Source organism: Acomys russatus, chromosome 13, assembly GCF_903995435.1.
Source record: "Acomys russatus chromosome 13, mAcoRus1.1, whole genome shotgun sequence".
In the NCBI taxonomy this organism is placed as follows: domain Eukaryota; kingdom Metazoa; phylum Chordata; class Mammalia; order Rodentia; family Muridae; genus Acomys; species Acomys russatus.
Genome location: NC_067149.1, coordinates 62,372,829 through 62,393,414, shown reverse-complemented (window position 1 = coordinate 62,393,414; position 20,586 = coordinate 62,372,829). Strand labels below are relative to the sequence as shown.

At 40.3% G+C, this 20,586-nt stretch overlaps 1 protein-coding gene across 1 annotated transcript in view; it reads right to left on the bottom strand.

Moving 5' to 3' along the window:
- Positions 1-20,586, bottom strand: part of Pik3c2g (phosphatidylinositol-4-phosphate 3-kinase catalytic subunit type 2 gamma) — a 297,903-nt gene that overhangs the window by 101,222 nt on the left and 176,095 nt on the right. Inside the window, exons 19-22 of the mRNA XM_051155525.1 lie at positions 13,092-13,272; positions 9,594-9,701; positions 5,060-5,152; positions 3,265-3,394 (exon numbers count right to left, since the gene is read on the bottom strand). Of these exons, the coding sequence (XP_051011482.1) occupies positions 3,265-3,394; positions 5,060-5,152; positions 9,594-9,701; positions 13,092-13,272 (512 nt within the window). The remainder of the gene's footprint in view (positions 1-3,264; positions 3,395-5,059; positions 5,153-9,593; positions 9,702-13,091; positions 13,273-20,586) is intronic.

The following is a 20,586-nucleotide window of genomic DNA, read 5'->3' as shown; positions in this document are numbered from 1 at the left end:
AGGTCGAGCTAGTTTTGCCCATATGTGCATGGATATGGAACCATCCATGGGAGCATGAGAGTCTTACCAGTGGGCGCATCCTCAAAAAGAAAAAAATCATCACCCCATCCCCAGAAACTATCAACTCCCAGTATTTCCTTAGCACAGGGTGGGGCTTTGAGGTCATATATCTCATCCGTGCTTGAGTTTTAACTGGCTTGATACTGGGCAGTTCTTCTGAAGGTAATCCCAACTGCTCAAGTTCATGTTTGCAATAGCTATGTCAGGTCCAGAAGACAGGAAGAGATGGGAAGAGTTGTAGGAAGAGAAGGGGGAATAGATATGATCGTATTTCATTGTTTCTATGTAAACAATTTTCTGAAGAGTTTTTGAAAATACCATTCCTTGATATATAGGGTGAAGAGAGAAGAGGAAGGCATCTCACTCCAACCTTTGCTTTTTACATGTGCACACACATGCATTTGCACCCCTATGCAAAGACATGGGTGCACACATGAACACACACACCACCAACAAAAAACTTTAGAAATAAAATTCTTTTTAGGCTAAGCCAGCACCACCACTTCAGTTTCTGAGAGTGAACAGGAGGGATGGGGGAGTCTCATGCCCCTTCCCTGCCAGATAACATTAAAGAGAAACTGTGATAATGATTTCATTTAAAAAGGAGCACGTATTGATTGACCTGAAGTAGGACCTTTGCCTCCATGGCCACTCATCCATCAAGGCTTTTCACTGTGCTCCCAAGGTTGTTAATACGTACGTATTTTCAAGACTTCTGATATTTAGTCCATAGAGGACAACAGTTTAAATAGTTTTCAACCTCTCCCAAGATGACTAGCCACCCCACAGTAACTCTCTAGTAACTGCTTTATAAATAAAATCACGGAAATAAATAGAAATCTAGACTTTCTGGTGTTTTCAGTTCTCACAATAGTTAAGAGTAGAACAATCAAATGCTCAGAAGATGACGGGAGCAAGAAAAACTCTATGAACATAGAGAGGGGACATACAACCGAAAGCTTTTGAACAGGAGATGTCCAACAAGCCCCAAAATCTAATGGAAATGCACCTTTGCCTTCTGAAATATGTCTTTATTTTTGTTGAAGACATTCTGTCAGCATAATTCCCTCTATAAACCTTGCCCTCATAGAAGGCTATTGGTACACGGAGGAGAAAAAGCTTGTCTTCTGCTCTTTGCCACGTTGGGAAAGTCTATAGATGTTTCTTCTGATAACTTTGGAAGATTTCCCCTGGACTGCATGGTACGGTAACAAAGACACAAGTAGATGGAACCGAAGCACTCCACTGGGGCCCAGCATTTATTCAGTTTCTAAAGCACAGGTGATCTGTGATAGATCAGAAGCACAGCCTAGCCAGCCTACTTTCATTCTTAGTTTTCCAGCAGATTGTGGTATGGAAGAATTAGGTTACTTCTGTGAGATCAAGAAGGGTGGCATGAAAAAAAAAAAAAAAAAAAAAAAAAAAGACAATTGCAGTGCAGTAGTTATTAATGATTGTTCTTAAGAAATTAGAAAAGGTTTGAGGGGGTCCTCTTGCCTTGGAGCAAGGCCCCTTCTATTGGGACAAAAGCAAGCTCATCTCTGATCTACTATGGTTCCTTTTGAATTATAGTGTTGGGGAGACTCTGTCTGAGTTTAGCAGGTAACCCCTTAGGACATACGGGCTAAGACAATGAGGGTGCTGCTGTGGCCTCAGGAAAAGAGGCACTTTGTAGGGATGGCTCTTTTGCAACAATGGATTAAAAAAAAACATATACCTTTGAATTTAAAAAAATGACTATATTATTTAGGATTTTTCCAGCATAAGTGGATGAAATCATAAAACAGAAAACATGTGGTATATACACAAGAGGGCTTTATTTATCCACAAAGAAGAATGAAGTGATGTTGCTTACTGGAAAATGGATGCCATGAGAGACAACTATATCATATTATGTGAAATAAGCCAGGATGTGAACAACAAATACTGTATTTTCTTCTATTTGTGGATCCTAAGCTTTTTATAGATAGATAAAATCATATATATGTATATATGTGTATGTGTGTGTGCATATATATATATATATATGTACACATACATACATGGATATATGATATGCAAGCAGAAGGGTGCGGCTTCAGGATGGAAAGAGACTGACAGGAGGGGGAAAGGACAGAAGGAGAAAGGAAAGGGTGTGAGGTGAATCTGACAAAATGCATGATAAATTTTAAGTAAATCTCTTTATTGATCCTTACAATATATAGAGTGAATATTTGCCATTAAAATATTTTAAAAAGAGAAACACTTACAAGTAGTGTAACTGTGTAAGAAGTCCCAAGACTTTTTACAGTCACAAGCATTAATGTGTAATTTAACAAACTTGCAGAATAAAACACCAATACTTTCCTCTAATAAACTGTCAATGGACCTAAGCCATGTAGTCTTTCCTTCTATATTTATATCTGGACTTTACAAAGGAAAATAAATATTGAATTATACTCAAAGTATGCATGTTTTCTCATTTTCATGCTGATTTTGTAGCTATTCAAAATTCCTTTAGACTTTAAATGCCAGCTCTGGGCCAGTGAGATGACTCAGTAAACCTGAGGATCCCAGTTTGACTCTCAGGAACAACATGGTGGAAGAAAAGGACTGATCCCAAAAGTTGTCATCTGACCTCTCTACACATGCCTCACTGTATGCATGCTCCCACCCATCCAACCACCAACATGCACACATGACTAACAAGTAAGAAATTAATGTTGTTATACCATGTGTCTATATGGCTTAGAGGTTTGTGTGTTAATGGTTTTGAATAGACAGGTGATTCTGCTATGGATGGTGCTAGACTTATGAGAGGTTGGCTCTATACTTGTGAACAGTGATGTGCCTTCAGGAGAAAACTGCCCTTTGAAGTTTGGATCTGCATCTCTTCCTTGGCCATCAATATCTGTTATAGCACTAGTCTGTGATGCTGGACACCATGATAGCATCATTATCTTAAGAAATGAAGAAAGAAAATGAGAAAAGCAAGAGAACATCGCAGTTAGCATCTGAATTGCAGAGTCACAATTAATTTCTAAAAGCATGTTATGCTTGACATCAGTTATCCTGGTGGTAATCTTGGAAATTGAAAAGGAACACACATAAGTCTTTGGATCTTTGACTGTGAACCTAAAATAAAAGCTATCAGTTTGTAGCGTCTTACCAGTGAGCCAGCAAGGTAAATAATGCAAATCACCTTATTTTCAAATCTGTACTGACCTTGGGCTTTTCCTGTGGATAGACATCCATAAATGATCATTTGCATATCTAGGCCGTCCTGCAGCCAAATGTTGTCCATCACTTGAATAATCTGCAGAACAAGCATATCCTGCCGAAGATCGTCCCCAGCCTGTGAAAACAAGATTGCAGTCTCATGCCTCTTCCGGAGTGTCATTCAAAACATCCAAAGTGGTCTAAGACATTTCTACCCCCGGATATGTTTCTAGCTCAGCTTAGGGTGTTCTCTCTTGTTTCATTAGCACTTGAAACACTTTGTGCTTCTGACAGCAGATAAAGGTGTGAGAACTGGCCTTTGAAAGGTCAAGAGCTCCCGCCATCGAATGAGAGGCACTACTTGGAATTCTGTCCTGGATAGTAATCTCTCTGCTCCTTACAGTTTCTTAGACTCAAAGTTTGGTGCAGAGAGGTAGAAGGAATGTTTACCCAAGTTCCAAACTCGACCAAGGGAGGTCTGGAAGTGAGGATGACCAGCTCTGTCATAAGCCCATGCAGAGAGATGTGATAGAGTCCTGGTGACTTCCTCACTAGGCCATAAGTAGCGTATGTATGATGTGGTACCAGTGAGTCAGTGACGTCCACTGTGGAGGCTGCAAGGAGGTTTTCAGAGGAAACTGTCTCCGACAGTAAGAAACAGTAAAGGTGTGGTTTCCATCAGGGGTGATGGAAATGCAATGGATACAGCAACAGAGGAAAAACTCTCTTGGTGCTTTCACATAAGTAAGGAATAGATTTTTAAATGTCCTTAAATTTATACAAATGATCTATTCCTGATAAGGTGTCTTACTATTTTTCTTAATGGGAAAAGAACGTACATTGGGATCACTGAAACTTAGGGTTCTGAGGGGCAAATGTTAAGTGTGGGCATGATCACCATCATTCCGTCAGAGTCATGCCAGGACCTTGCTGACTGGTTGACCATGTGCACTAGATGATTGGCTGGCTTGTATCTTCTACTTACCCCTCCTGATCAGTGTCTTCTTGTGCCCCATCTACAACCCTGTTCCCGTGTTTTTTCCTTTCCTCATGTGAAAGAAGGACTCCTTATTGATTTTTATTTGTAGAGAAAAGAAAACACTCCAATGTACTGAAATAGGCAAGTGATGACTCATGCTGATAACCTTACAACTCTGGAGGTAGAGGCTTGAGGGCCAGGAGTTCAAAGACAGCCTATATCAGGCCTTCTCTTCAAAAGAAAACACAATCACGAATAAACAGGGCCTGTGGACCGGTGAGATGGTTCAGTGGGTAAAGGCCGATTCCCAGGACCAATGCTATGGAGAACTGAATCCCACAAGAGCACTGAGCATGCTCCATAGTGGGTCTGTGCATGTGTAATAATTTTTCAAAATAATTTAAAAAATAGACAAGTATGTGCAGACAAAATTGCTACCTTAAAATAATTTATCCCATTCAGGTTCCATGTATTGTGCATCCTTTTTTTTTTTTAACCTAGGCCAAAAGAAAATGCTGCTTCTGGAAGCTTATCACATATTTCACTTTCTCTGCCATTCAAAAGTGACCCTCTGCCTTCATTTATTCAAATTTAGTTTAAGATTTGAACTGAAGGATACCTGGCAGTTAGCCAGTAACATTTGATTTATTGCCAATCAGCTTGGCATACACAATAATTCTGTAAAGAGACAGACTCTAAAATAATTGGGAAACCTTTGTGTTTCTGCCAGGGGAAAATAACTGCAATCATTTCTTTTTGTGAGCAATAAATCAATAGTTCTGCTTATGGAATCAATTTTGGGATTCAGGAGAGTTACTGTACCTTAAAAATAACACTGATGTTTTTGCCCATTGGATTAGCATTGACGAAAGTAATCTTCAATGGCAATGCGTTAGATGTGAAATATGAACATGCCTATAAGAGGAGAAAAGAAAAATAGTGAACAAAACAAGGAAAAGACAACACCTTTCTGAAAACCACAGCCCCTTGCAGAATTTGCAACATGAGTAAACGAAACAAATAGATATGATTTTTATACTTGAACGAAGACTTGCACTTGTCAAAAATAAACAAACTAACATTAGTTTCCCAATCTCAAGTGTTTGTCACTGTGTGCCTTTCTTTACATCTTTCTTTCTGCAGTTTAAGGGACCCACAGTCACCCATATCCCAAACCATCAAATGGAAAACTTCAGAGCCAACTCTCAAGCTTTACACTGCAGCTCCTCTGAGGAGCACGATGAAGCTGCGCAATGCCTCTCTCTATTATCTGCATGTGAACATCTTTTGTGTAGTGGAAGTGTGACGGTTTGAATAAGACATGTTCTACACAAACTCCTGTTTGCACATGTGTGCTGAAGTAGCCAGGTAAAGCACTGCCGAAGGAACAACTCTGGGTCCCGTGTCCAGCCTTCTCTCTCTGCTTCTTGTTTGTAGGCAGAACTGTGCCTAGGCAGCTTTTGGCCCCAGCAGCCTCTTACCATGCCTTTCCTGTCATGATGGACTGTGTTCCTTTGGACTGTGAGCCAGGCTAAACTCTTAAGCAGCTCCTGGTGCTTTACCACAGCAGCAGCCAAGTAACTCATACATCGAGCAATAGAGATAGATGCATTTGTACTTAAAATTAACTAAGAGGTATATAGATATTGTGTGTGTGTGTGTATGTATATGTGTGTGTGTGTGTCTGTGTGTGTGTGTGTATGAGAAGCTTGGATTCTGCTGTGAGAATCACATGATCCTTTAGTGAAGGGCATGGCCGTATCATGTTATAGAATCAGCTAGTAAATACTATGATGTCATCATGCTAGAGAATTAATTAGTGAATCATATGATCTTACCATGGCATGGAGTTAAGAAATCCTATATTAGACAGAAATGAGTCTAAATAAATGGTTTTCAAGTTCTGATTTCCAATTTGTGGGCCTTGTTTTGAAGGATGCCAGGTCAAAAGAATAAAAAAAGTCAAAAAGCGGCTGAAAAATACTTTAGACACTCTTCTTGTTTTACCTGTATCTACTCTGCTTTCATGTTTCATTTCTTATTTTCACACACAGTGTATTTATTGAAAGTCATGACAAATAGTATATTATGAACAACTACTGTGTGCAAACCGCTATCTGGATGCCAACAGAAGAAGCACTGTATCTAGGTAAAAAGACAATGAAAATTGGCATCGAAGTATATACATATGTATTAGATGGAAAATTCTCAAAGAATCGTATCCCAGTTGAATGAAGAAGCACCTGAAGAAGAAGGTCGTTTGGAGGTGAGCTAGTGCTTGAAGATTGTGAAAGGCATACATATTTGAAAATAGGCAGAGGAGGGGCTTTCTGCACGGCGAAAGGCAAACCCTAAAACAAAACAGGAGTAGAAGTCTAAAAGGTACATTAAAAAGGTCAGATCCAAGGGACAGGGAAGGCTGAATCAATTGCAGATGATTTTATATTTGGCAAAATGGGAAAACTAAAAGGAAGAAAGAAAGATAAAGGTGCAAAGAGAGAAAAAGATATGGCCTCTGACCTTGAGCAGCAGAGATGATTGACATAGATATAAAAATAGGTTTTTTTTTAAAGAGAGAAAAGTGTAAGCAAATAAAATGTCTGATCATTGCTTTTCAATCCACAGACATAGACCTGGTCATACCTCAGCAACTCAAACAGAAACAAGGAATTGTACAATTAACAGTTCCCTGACGGGACATGGCTGAGAACTTGCTTGTAAAGGGAGTACAACTTAAGGCTAAGACCCTTGCTCTCTGCCTTTAAGAGCTATGCTTTATAAAATAAACTGGGTCAGGCTGAGTTCTTCTCCTACTGATAGAACAGACTGAAGACTTTCCCACATTTATTGAACTCATCGGACTTAGTGGTCTACACACACCAAATAGCTTCCTTGGGTCAATTGTAAGGTTTCTTTTCAGAATCGGTTCAGACAAACAACGGAACTGGTACTGTAGCAGAAGACAGCACATTTATAACACTTATAAAGTCCATCGCCAGTGTGAATGTCTGTTGTATAATGAGGTGTGAATTTTGACTACACGTGTTTATATGATTAGACTTTTACAGAGTGGTTCTGTTTATGTGATGTCTGCAACATAAAAAGAGACAGAATGCCTTGTCACATCATGTTCAAAAGGACTTTCCGTAGTATGATTTCCTTGCAGTCAACAATGAAGAATTCTAAATGACAGATTTGTCTAAACTCCTCACATGTGTGAATCTGTCTTCCATCTTTGAGATTCTGGGGATATATAACATTTTCTCTAACGTAAAGCCCTGCCTCACTCATTGCTTGCACATGGCTTCTCCACAGTGTGGGCTCTAGGCTGCTCTGTAAGCATCTCTATGAGGATGGAGAACTTTCCCACATTCATTTCAGCTGTAAGGTTTCTCACCCCAATGCCTAAGGAGAGATTAAGATTTTCCATGTGCACCAGCCAAGGACAATACATGCAGTAAACTTTGAACTCCTACCCAGATCTATCCAATGGACAGGACATTCTCCACAGTTGAGTGAAGAGTGGGGTCTGACTTTCACATGAATTCTGGTGCCCCATATTTGACCGTGTCCCCTGGATGATGAGACCTGGTGGCACTCAGAGGAAGGATAGCAGGCTACCAAGAAGAGACTTGACACCCTATGAGCATATACAGGGAGAGGAAGTTCCCTTCAGTCACAGTCATAGGGGAGGGGAGTAAGGGGAAAATGGGAGGGAGGGAGGAATGGGAGGATACAAGGGATGGGATAACAATTGAGATGTAATATGAATAAATTAATAAAGTATATTAAAAAAAGATTTGCCATGTGGTAGTGTCATATTGGTTATGCCAATCCTGCCCATTGTTATGCTGCCAATGCTCAGCTGTGCTCCAGACAGAGACAGTCACAGCAAACAGAACTCGGACAGTACTTCCACTATAGGGAAGGAGTGTAGTCTTAGCAGTAAGGTAAGTAAGAGTATGTCCCACACTGTTGACTGCTGGCCTAGCTAGCTCACCCTGGCTGCCCAAGGACCAGCCCTCAGCACAAATAGTGCTTACAGCAACCTCCTACTCCAAAGCCTACTTTAAAAAATGGACTTATAGTTGCCAAATTTAAATCATTCTACTCCTTAAACACACACACACACACACACACACACACACACACACACACACACACTCAAAAAGAAGAAGCAAAAACCAAGAATTGGAGTCAGTCTGGTTTTCTGTCTACATTAAACATTTCTAACATGCTTAGCTTATAGCTCTATATTGGTCAGTAAATACGTCTAACACTTGAAAGCTCACACAGTTTTTAAACTATTAGTAATGTTTCAAATGTAGTTCGTATTGATGCGTATCAATTTGTAGGATTAAGTGTCTTGTTTCTTTTTCCCTTCAAATATGTTTGTGAAGCATGACAGGGAAGTTTGTAAGACAGTAGCAAAGTCGTAGAGACGATGGTGTCAAGTCTCAGCAACCTTTCTCCATTTATGCTGGTAGTAGACTAAGTTTTCTTCCAAGCGTGGCTTTGCTGTCTTTTTGGCTTCAGTACCACTTAGTGCTCATGCATGGTAGCTTAGCCTCTTCATTCTTAAGTCTCACGCATCAATCATTTTCCCGATTAGTGTCTTTCCCCTCTAGCATTTTCGAGAAGGAGAATAATAAAGCTTAGTGGGAACAAAGGGGAAAGGAAAGATTCTAAGTCAGAGAAAGGGGATTGAGTAGGTACCCTGTGACAGAGGATTAGGAACAGAAGGTTAAGGAAGCTGTGATCCTGGAAAGGTTTAACAGGCGTGGGTAAAAATCACAAAAATGCACAATGGAACTCAGCGATACATGGACACTGATGCATACTAAATTGAATCAAAATGGAGATGGATAGCTAAAGATCTCACTGGAATAGGCATGTTATGCATGTAGTATAAATAGGCGTGAAACTGTAATCATCTCTGCCAGCTGGTCCATTCCTTAATTACTCAGAGGGACATGTCACAGTTTCATGGATGAAGTTCCCAATTCAACTACCCATAATAGGAAGACAAATCTATCCATCATGAGAAATACCTTTGTTCTCTTTCACTTTTTAATAACGAAGATGAAAACGGAAACAAAGATAAAGGCACAGACAGAAGAAACCCGGGAATGATAGCTTGTTTCTAAACCAACAAATTACACTACAGGATCAATGTTTTCCCGACTCATCACAATGAATTCAATATAATACGTAGTGTGTATGGGATTAAATTATTTTTCTTTTCTTTAAAGTAGATTAAATATTCATTTTTAATTCCTTATTCTATGCAAAGTATTTTATGAATGAAAGAAGAAAAAAGAAATGGTTCATTTATTCATTAAATAAGTTGACTTACACCCCGATCAATTCCTTTAATGCACAGGGCTGGGTTCAGAGGAAGATGACAACTCTTTATATCTTTAAAGAATTCTTCTAGAATACCAATCTCTTTCTTTAGTACACCCTGCAAGAAAAAAATAATCAGAAAAACAATGTTTAAGAAACTGTAAAGAGCCAGGCATGGTGGGCACGCCTGTAATCCCAGCATTTGGTGAGCCAGAGGCAGGTAGATCTCTGTGAGTTCTAGGCCAGCCTGGTCTACAAAATGAGTCCAGGACAGCCAAGGCTGTACAGAGAAACCCTGTCTCAGAAAAACAACCCTCAGTTGCCCCCCAAAAAGAGAAAGAAAGTAAAGAAAGAAAGAAATTGTAAAGAACACAACTCTTTATTTGAGTTACACCTTCCTTGTATTGATTGAATAAACTCTTTGGTTCAGGGGTGGTGCCGTGGTTGGCACTGGGATTAAGCAGGTGGTAAATGATGATTGATGGAGCAACAGGAAAGGGACGATGAGGGGTGATGGTGAAAACACCCAGCCAAAGAGGTCATGTCCCTTCTCAACGACTTCAGATTCAACCAGAAGCAAATGTCAAACAAAGCAATGTGCTGCTGCCAAAAATCAGGGTACAGTGCACTTGGCTGTGGTCCACTGATTTCAAACCCTTGTGCTATGTAAGTATTAACTTGATCTTTCCCAAACAATCTCCCTCAATCTTCATTTATAGCTATCAAGTTTCATAAGTAATAGTCAATGCCTTTTACAAAGATTATTTACTTACACTAGGAAAACAGTGAATAAAACGTTAATGACACCATGCTGTCAAGAACAATAACTTATGCAAACAAACAGTTTGTTCATTGAATTCATTCCTAAATTCTTCTTACCCAGGTTTGAAAGTTCTTTGTGCTGATGACAAAGATGAAATTTAATCTGGTTAATGGTGTTTCACTCTTAGCTCTTACTCTTGGTTTGCGTCAAATGACAAACACCTATTTCCCCCAGGATATAGAAGTAAGGAAGATCCCACCTGATGCTTTTGGTATCTCTCCCTTTGTTTTATTTGTTTGTGAGTTTGCCTAATGGACACCATGGAAAAGAATCCATGCTCCAGAAAGAGGGACCTTACATCAACAGACCCCACAGAATTCAAATTTCCCCAGGAATTCACTGTGCTCACATAGAAGAAGAAGTTGCAAACAGTTCCGACCAATTATCTCACAGGTAGGTTTGGCAGGACATACTTTTGGATTTTTATTGCATGTTTTCTGTAAAATTGCAACATCATAACAGGAAAATGAGAGGCGTTCACAGTCATACTCTCTCTGGTTTGGCCAAGTTGTAAAAAAAATTAATAAGTTTTCATTCCCTAACTTCTCTTGAGTTTTAGGGAAGCTAAGAAAGATTTTGGTGGATCTGAGTGTCTGACACTCTCCTATTAAGCAAAACCTCTTTACTGTTTTCTGCAGTTAGATTTAATTCAGTGCTTTTTGTTGAAACAGAAATAAAATAGTGTTTGGGTTTTTATTTTTAAATAGCTATCGGCATAGGAGATGGCTGAGCAGGTAAAGGTGTTTTCCATGCAAGCCTGACAACGTGAGCCAGAGATAGCTGTTTATTAATGGACGAATATGTTTTAGACACATGGCAAGGCTGTAGCACACATGAACTAACAGAGGCTGTGACTGCAGGAATAAGATCTGCACAAGATCAAGCCAGTCAGAATCCTAACATGGATGGGGGAGAGGCTCACAAAGTTGAGCCCTTAGCTGAGAGCTATTGATGATTGATGGATATTGGGGGCGACAGAGTCAGTTTCCTCTAAGATGTGACCCCTGGTGCTAGGTTGCCTGTGGTCTGGTGGATGTACTAAGTAGACTCAGTATTTGAAAAAAAATGGATAAAGTTGGGCAGAAAAGTGGTCTGGAAGATTCAGGAGAATTTGAGGGGTCAGAACAGGGATGGATTTGATAAAAACACATTATATGCAAGCATGGAATTCTCAACAAGAAAACCACTGAAGTATACGAAGAATGTAAAAGTGTTTAAAAATAGCTCTCCATTGCTTCTCCTCCCTTTGCTTTGTGCAGCACTGCCACTTATACCAGTGTCACTCCAGATCTTGACGTACGGGGACTATCTATCTACGGTGTGCAGGAGATGAGAAAAATCTAAATTCCTGGGAAGTTCTACCAATTTATTTAATTTGCTGTCAGTTTTTTTTGTCTAACATTAGAAAATAATTACAGGCCTTGAAACAATATGGAGAAATCAAAGGTCTCAAAAGGAGCTACCTGTGGTAAGTCTGAAGTACCACTGGGGTATTCATATATTCCCCACTAAAGAGTATATTCCGTATTTACTCATCCCAGTTCTGCCACCTCCTATGCAGGTGTAGCCTCAGGCATTCTTATCAATGGCAGTAGTGACCCTTTTCCAGAAATAAACTCCTAGTTTGGGAAACGAACAAGGTACTTTTCATAGAGTCTTGAGCATTCTTGTTGATTTTCGACACTGGAAAGGAGCTGGAGCTATGAGTTTCCTTGAAGACAATATTGTGATTCAGTCATATTTATATCCTTAACTTCTTGTTGGAGGTAAGTATTCCACTGCTATTGAGTAATGGTCTTTATGCAAAGGGTGGGTGACCACTGACCTCCTGTGTGTGCAACTTCAAACTTCAAAAGAAAATTCCTTAATGGTCCCTATCAACAAAGAGACCCAATGGTGCAGATAATTAAAAAGATTCACTGTGCTTCATTAAGGACAAGAAAAAGAATAGTAGACGCAGTTGTGTCGGTGAGAATATGACAGAATATTTTAGTTATACATATTTCTTAATGTAAAAATATAACTACCTATAGTACTAGTGATGTTTCTTTAATTAATTTTGTTTGGTATCAAAAATGTTTTTAGAACAACATAGAGCTAGACTGTGATCTTCTATGTAAGCTTGATGATGTTACTATGCTAAACTTTTACCTCAGAGGTGTGTAGAGACCGTGCAATGGCGCCTAAAAGCTAAGAGTGTTTGCTCATCTTGGAGAGGATTTGAGTTCTGTCACCAGAACCTAAGTCAGGCAACTCACAGCTGCCTGTAACTGCACCACCATGGATCTGCTGCCTTCTTCTGGCTTCTGGGAACACCTGCACACATGTGCACATACTCACACATGAACATATACAGAATAGAAAGTAAAATAATATGTAAAGAAATGTTGTTTCATCAGGATTTTCTTTCTTTCTTTCTTTCTTTCCCTCAAACTTCTTTCAAGTTTGTGTCTACTTGCCATGACTGGTCTGTGTCAAACATGGCTACTTACATAACAAAGTCATTTTTGTTCTGGTGATTGAGAATGTTATTAACTTTAAGAAAAATAAATGAAAAAAATAGTTAAATTAAAAGCTTTGTAACTAAGTGTATTTGGGGAGTTTGTCCTCTAAGATAGGAATCTGAAACAGGTGAGTCCAAAGCAGACATTTCACATTATGCTAAAGATTGAGTTCTTCACTGACCTGTCTCTGAGGGTCACTGGCCGACTTGACTTTCTCTCCAATATCACCCAAGAGTTTGACAAGTTTCCGCTCCTTGGAAAGCTCCTCATTCAGGGCTTCTCCTGCGCAGAACTGGAGAGCGACCAAGAGCTGTGGATACCAGTGTTTAAAGCAGGCTTCGCCTTGTGCATCCTGTAGCAGCCTGGAGGAAAGAAAAAAAGAAGTCTGTGTCTAAAGGAGACTTAAAAAACAACAACAACAACAACAACAAAAAAAAAACCAAACTACCTCCAGCAGGAACAATAAGTGCATTTCACATTAATCTGTATGTGGTGCCTGGGGCCAGTTTAGCAGCTTACAATGAGAAGAATGCTGTTTATTTGTTGGCAGTCATCAGATTTCATCTGATAGCTAATGAGCCTCCAAGAGAGAAGAATCAATAAAAAACGCTGCCCTTTCTCAGTCCAATTCCCGATGTACTTTCTTTTCTTCCATTCTTCTTAATTCTATAACAAACACTTAAGGTACGGAATCTCAGACTAAAATTTGGGCGAATATTTAGGATCACATTTTAAGAAAGGGTGACGCTATATGGTAACTTAACTATGAAGCCCAACTTTTTGTCAAATCACCTACCCTGATCCAACATACGCCTACATCCTGATCCCACCCCGCCTCAGAGTGTCCCCTAATAATCCGAAGGAAGACACTGTAGAGGCACGAGATGGTTTTATTTGTTTTCAGACATTTCTGGATTCAATTCTTAGCTCTATACCATATAAGTCACTTAAACTGGAACATTATTTTTGTGTTTATTTTTTTAAAGATATTTTGTTTTAAGGTAGGTGTGTGTGTGTGTGTGTGTGTGTGTGTGTGTGTGTGTGTGTGTGTGTGTGTATGCAGGTGCCTTTGAATGCCAGAAGAGGGTATTGGGTCCCCTGGAACTGGAGTTATAGGTTGATTGTGAGCCACCCAAGGGGAATACTGGAAACTGAGTTCCTGTTGTTTGTAAGAGCTCCAAGCGCTCATCACTGCTGAACATCTCTTCAGCCCCTGTAGCTTCCTTTTTATGTGTAAAATAATGACCCTCACTGTACAGAACTGCACAGAATGAAGGGTGTTGACATGAGCAAGTGCCTAGCCCCTTGAAGCATGGAGCCCATCTGTATTTTGTGGCTTCCACATCTCAGCTTCTGTGTGCCTGGCAGTCTGTTCATGGAAGTCACAGAGCATGAGGGAGGATACTTGCAAGGAAAGCGAGTAGTGACAGGAATTGGATTACTCTTTCTGCCACTTGGCAATTTTATGTTGCCTTGAAAGCAATTACAATATGCTAAAATCTCCTTTTCTATTATGCCCTAAAACATAAGAGTAGAATAAAAAGGAACAGTTCCTTTGAAACTTAACCACTCTGAGATTGATTCTTGTAATCTTAATTAGTCTTTAATTTTCTTCTCTTCTGAAAGTGGAGTTCAAAGAGCTAGGAAAGCGTTATGGGACAAGAATACTGGAAAAACAAGGCTTAGCATTATAGCATCAACAACAGAAGAGCAAAACCATCCGAACAACCAACAACCAGACAAACAAAAGAACAGAAGGATGCATTAGTGGTCTTTCTCATTGTTGAAGCAAAATATCCAATGAAGGAAGGAAGGAAAGAAGGAAGGAAGGGTTTGCTCCAGCTCAGAGTCTGAGGTACAGTTCTCCACAGCAGGGGTGTAAGGCAGCCAATCATATTGCATCTACAATCAGGAAGCACAAGCCATGAATACTGTGCTTGGCTCATTTCCTCCTTTGTATTCAAGGATCTCCAAGGACCCCAAGGACCATTTGTATTTGGGATGCCCAGACCATGGAATGATGCTATGTACATTTAGAGTGGATTCTCTGAGTTCAATAACCACAATCTGCAAACTTCCTCAGAGACACAACCAGGCCAAGACTTGTCTTCAAGGTGAGTGTAGATCCAGCCAGCACCTTGACAGAGGGTGTCGTTCTTCATTTTCAGTTTTTGTGTCCTTGCCCAATATACAGTACCCTGCAGAGGTTCTAGCAATGCTTGCTTTCATCTGTTCACCCTGTTCACCATTCTGTTCTTGTACATTTAAAGCTCAGTTGATGGAATATGTGGTTTTCAAAGTGAATGACTCCTTCTTTCCTAAGCCTCACAGAGCAAGTTCATCTTAGCCACCTCCTTCATTGTCCTAAAGGAAATGCAACTTTGTGTGAACTAGCAATTCTTAGTTACTCCTGGAATGCATGAAACACACACACACACACACACACACACACACACACACACACACACACACACACACACACACACACGAGCACCCACAGGAGCTAACTATGCATGGCAGGAAAGGCAGGCTGCACAGATAACCTGGTTATTATCAGGAGAAGGGCAAACAATGAAAAGATTTTATGTTCACCCATGATGAGAGTTTTAAAGTGCCTGACGAGTCATAAATGAGCCATGGCATCATTTGAAGATCCCATGACAACATGTAGTCATGAACATGAACACAAAGCTGCAAGGTCAGGCAAACCCTTGTACAAGTTCAAGATATTTTATGTAGAGCTATACCTTTCAGATTCTTGCAGCTCTCTGAGAATGGAGGTGGTGCACCATTTTAAAGTTTATCTGGGTTCAATAAAGTAGACATTTTCTATTTCCCACATCAGTATTTGTCAGCATTTCCTTATATTTTGAATATTGAGTCAATTAATTATGCTCTGAAACATTTTTAACCTGCCCCAGCTTATAAGTACAAATCTATAACCACTGAACTACTGTGTACATATGATGAAAAGATATTATTTTGCACAAATGAAACCCACAGCTTTCTACTAAAATAACCAAAGGAAAGGTCTGTTTTAGGGTTGATGTCATAAGGTCTGCCAGAACTGGATAGTTAATTGGTGTTGTAATCCCTTTGTTTTTTATTCTATCAGAAAGAAATTTATTTCTCTTCTAAGCCTTATATTTGCTGTTTTCCAGTTCAAGAAGGGAAAGATAATTTTGATTCCTTGTCCACAGGAATCAAATAATTTTGCTTTCCTTGTAAAGCAAAGAAGATTTGCATAGAGAATATGTGACCATGATGTAAAACACAGCAGGGCTAAGCACACCCAGAGGCTTCTGTTGTGTTTGTTCTTGGGGAATGTAGCCAACTTAAGTCCCTAATTCTGCCAAGAACATATTGTCTCCTGGTGAGGCAGGGCTCAAACTCTATGTGGAAGGAGTTTGTTTTTACACATGGCAGAAATAAAAGCATGCAGTGTGATAGATGACCATGAGGGGCCAATTACACAGATGCTTTTCCTAGTAATGAAAATTAACATGGCCTCAAATTTTCAACAACTGCAGCGATAGTTGGGCTGTACAGTTTGGAAAGGGGTGTCTCTCAGTTGTGTCAGTGACCTTCCATCTAAGAATGGGCAAATCCTACATGCTGTGGGTTTTCACTCATTGCTTCTGTTTATAAGAAATTATAAGTGAGTTGGCAACTGTCCCTTGAGCCTTACAGTAATCCTTTTTGAAAGAGACTGCCAAATAAAATGTTTAAAAATAGAAAGTGAAGGTCAAGGGACTGAGAACTATCAGACTCATTTGAAGAACAGGCTTTTAAGATGCAGGGAATGTGATCATGCTCGGACTGTGAGTCGAATCTCAAAATCTCAGACATTGTTCATCCTGTGGCCTGTGAGATCCAGCTGTGCCTCCACTAGATATCATCTTGTCCAGCTACTTTGATGAGCTTGTACCAACTCTGCACCCGGCAACATGAAAACGAACATGCACGCATAAAACCCAGACAGCTGGGAAGATTTTGACTGTGTTCAATATTAAAGACAGGAAGCAAGAATAAAGGGAGCTTAACTTGGGTGACATCACATCTGCCAGGAAGATATGTCCCTAAATTAGGTGGCTTCCCCTGGACTGAGAAGTGCTTAGAATAGCTACAAACCTTCATGAAATGGAGATTTTCCTTGGATATTAGGACAGTTCTGAACTGTTCTCCATGCACTTAGCTGCATCTGGGCACATGGCAGGCAGCCCGCTGGAGCCACAGGCAAAGGAGAGAGAGGTCACGTTTCATCAGTCTACCAGCTGGACAAATCAGGGAAACCACACCGTCCAGTCCCCTTTGCCTCAAAATTCTCTGCAGTCTTTTTGCCCTTAATTTTAGTTCTCCATTGTATACCCTACAACATAGGGCTGGCTGAGATTTTTCACCACTGTGAACTCCCTGTGCATGAAGAGAGGCACCAACATCCATTGACAGACAGGCATGGAGTCCCACCATTACGAACAACTTCAGGCCCCTCCGGGACTCCTGCTGGCCGCCATCTCCTCCTGCACTTGTTGCTGTTTTATGTGATCTGAGGTGTGTGAAGCAGCAAACCAGTGTCAGAACACACTAGGGTGTTCTAGTATGTGATTCTTCAAGGATACTTAGAGCCTTGGGGGAGATAAAGGCAGAGGACAGACATTTAATAAGGAATTGTTAATATTAATATTTTAACAGTGTGGCTAATTTCATCTTACATTCAGTGTGGCTAAGAGATTTAATTAGTGCCTCACACTGAGGAATGTGACACACACACCCCTTGTAGACTTGATGGAGCCCTTTGGTTGGTCCATTGTTAACACACAGATTAGCTTGTTCATAAGTATTTAGTGGGCTTATATTGCATGTCTGTACGAGTTAAGATAAATATGTGGTTTCCAATTAATCAAGATCAGGCAATATCTATTTACCAATACCAATAGTTTACAACTACTTAAATATAAGACTGTTCACAAAGAGAATCCATAGAAAATAGTTAAATCATTGTTTAGAGAATATATTGATTTTAGAATATATATATATATGTTTCTATAAGAGATGCAACTGACCCCACTCATGTACACACCACAGTTATAGATGACGACCAGTGTCTGTTCATAGTTGGGCACTCCACTGAGCTCACACTGGATGGTGGATGGGTTTAATGTTTCAAACACCATACTTTCTGTTCTGAAAAAGATCTCTCATCTTCCACTTTGCCACATGACCTCCACTGCCTTTGTCAACTCAGGTGTGTGGTTTGCCCTGTGATGAGCCAGGAACTGGGTGGGCTGTGTGCTCATGTTAGTAAGAGAAGTTACACATCTTCTGTGGTTTGCAGGAGTCTCTTGTCATTCTTCTTTGGGTTGTGAGAAGATCCAGCAGCTGTTTCTCAACGGCTGATGGGTGAGGTAACTCTGTGGAGAAGAGTTCACTTTCGACGCTCAGACCCCGAGAAAGTGAAGAAAGTTGCAGCCAAGAAGCATTGGTTCTCCAAGCCTCTGCAACTTTAGTTCCCTGACTTGCTATGGTAAGAACTGGTAGCTCAGCCCCCAGCCCAGGGGTCCTGCTCAAACTATTGCACCAACCAAGGACAATACATGCAGTAATCTTTGAACCCCTACCCAGATCTAGCCAATGGACAGGACATTCTCCACAGCTGAGTGGAGAGTGGGGACTGACTTTCACACAAACTCTGGTGCCCTATATTTGACCATGTCCCCTGGATGGGGAGGCCTGGTGACACTCAGAGGAAGGATAGCAGGCTACCAAGAAGAGACTTGATACCCTATGAGCATATACAGGGGGAGGAGGTCTCCCTCAATCACAGTCATAGGGAAGGGGAGTAAGGGGAAAGTGGGAGGGAGGGAGGATTGGGAGGATACAAGGGATGGGATAATAATTCAGATGTAATATGAATAAATTAATAAAATAAAAACAAAACAAAACAAAAAAGAATTGGTAGCTCAGAGTGATGGTGCACATCCTTAGTGCTAGCGCACAGGGGTAGAGGCATTCAGATCTCTGTACATTCCAGGTCAATCTAGTCAACATGGTGAGTTTGAGCTACCCAGAGCTGTACACTACGACCTTGTCTCAAAAATAATTTAAACAATTGATGAATATGCTAAATTCCATACTTTCCATTTTCATTCTTTTTTTCTTGATTTTATTTTCACACGGTTATTTGAATCACTTTTAGAGTGTAAAAATATATTTTTTTAACATCTCCAGTGGCAGCACTGAGGATATATGTGGCAAATCTAATTACTGAAAAATAAATAAAAATTTATCATGAGCCAAATCTAATGAATTAGATGAGTGATCAATTTCGTTAAACTACTTCAGAGTAAAAGAAAAAAAAAACTTTAAGCAATAAAAATAGCTTTTTGTCATGGACCATAAAAAAGCCCCAAAGGGAGTCTCAAAAAATGATTTGGCTTGGCTTCCTTGAACATGTATATTCTTTCATACCACTAAAATTTTTATTGTTATTTTATTACAACTAGCATACTTCTTGACTCATTTAGAAGTCTGAATAGGCCTATGTGCCATCTGTTGCTTTGTCCAGCCAAATGTCAGTGCAACTGAAAGGAGGAGGTCGTAGGAAATATCTTAGGCTGATACAAGCAACTGAGCAATGGTGCAGTTGTTCAGGGTCTTCGTGATAGGATTAAGTAAAGGGGAATCACAGTGAGAGGGGTGTCTCCACACCCTGAGGAACCTGAGGACTATGCTACAGTGGCAGATGGGATGGATGGCTTTGGATGAAGGACCACCCATATCATTAGGCTGAGTGATCTGATCATATATATCCTTGTTGTCTTGGAGGTGCCTACAAAGACGTCATCTTGTATGACTGGGTATGAGATGGTGCATCTCTTGTCTCAGCCTCTGGGAATCAACTGCAGATGAACTCTCCAAGACTCTTTAGGGAATAGACTGATGGCTGTGTGACACTAAGCATTACTCTTGGTATGGACTTTCTACATGTTCTCAAATGTGTTGCTTGAAAGCCACAAGTATCCTAGGACTGGAGTGCTTCATTTATGACTCTTATTCTTGAAGAGTTTAGTGAGGATGGAGGCATACAGAGAGTTCTTTGTAGAGAGTCAGGTGCATTCAGGAAATGGGTGCCTGCCATTCAGTAAAAGAGCTTGTTATTTACCCTGGGATTATATGAAGAGAAAGAGAAGTCAAGGCTGTCATGGTGAGGTGGACCAGCAAAGGAGTGGGTTGCAGTCTGTACCCCAGATCTTTAACACAGGAGCGCTACCATTTTCTCAGGTTTCAAATAAAGCCATTAAATGCAATTGTGTTTGGCCACATATGTGTGGGTAGAGGAGGCTCCAAAGCCAGACCACCCGCTATGAAGGCACCACAGCACCCCACTCCCTCGCACCCCAACCTGGCCAAGAGCTCATAACTGGTAACCACAACATTCTTGACAATGGGTTGTTGATGGAAAATCCAAACTTGGACTGGTAATCTGCAAATGTCTCTCTGTTCCTCTGTGTATGGAAGTCCCCAAAGTGAAGGGACAGCAGAAATCAATTAGGAAGCCACTAACTCATCTCTTACCCAAGTCATGGTTCCCAAGCTAAAGCCCACTGGTGCTGGAGAATGGCTGGGGGTGGGAATGTGTCGGTGAGGGGTAAAATGAAATATCAAATTGGAAAAAA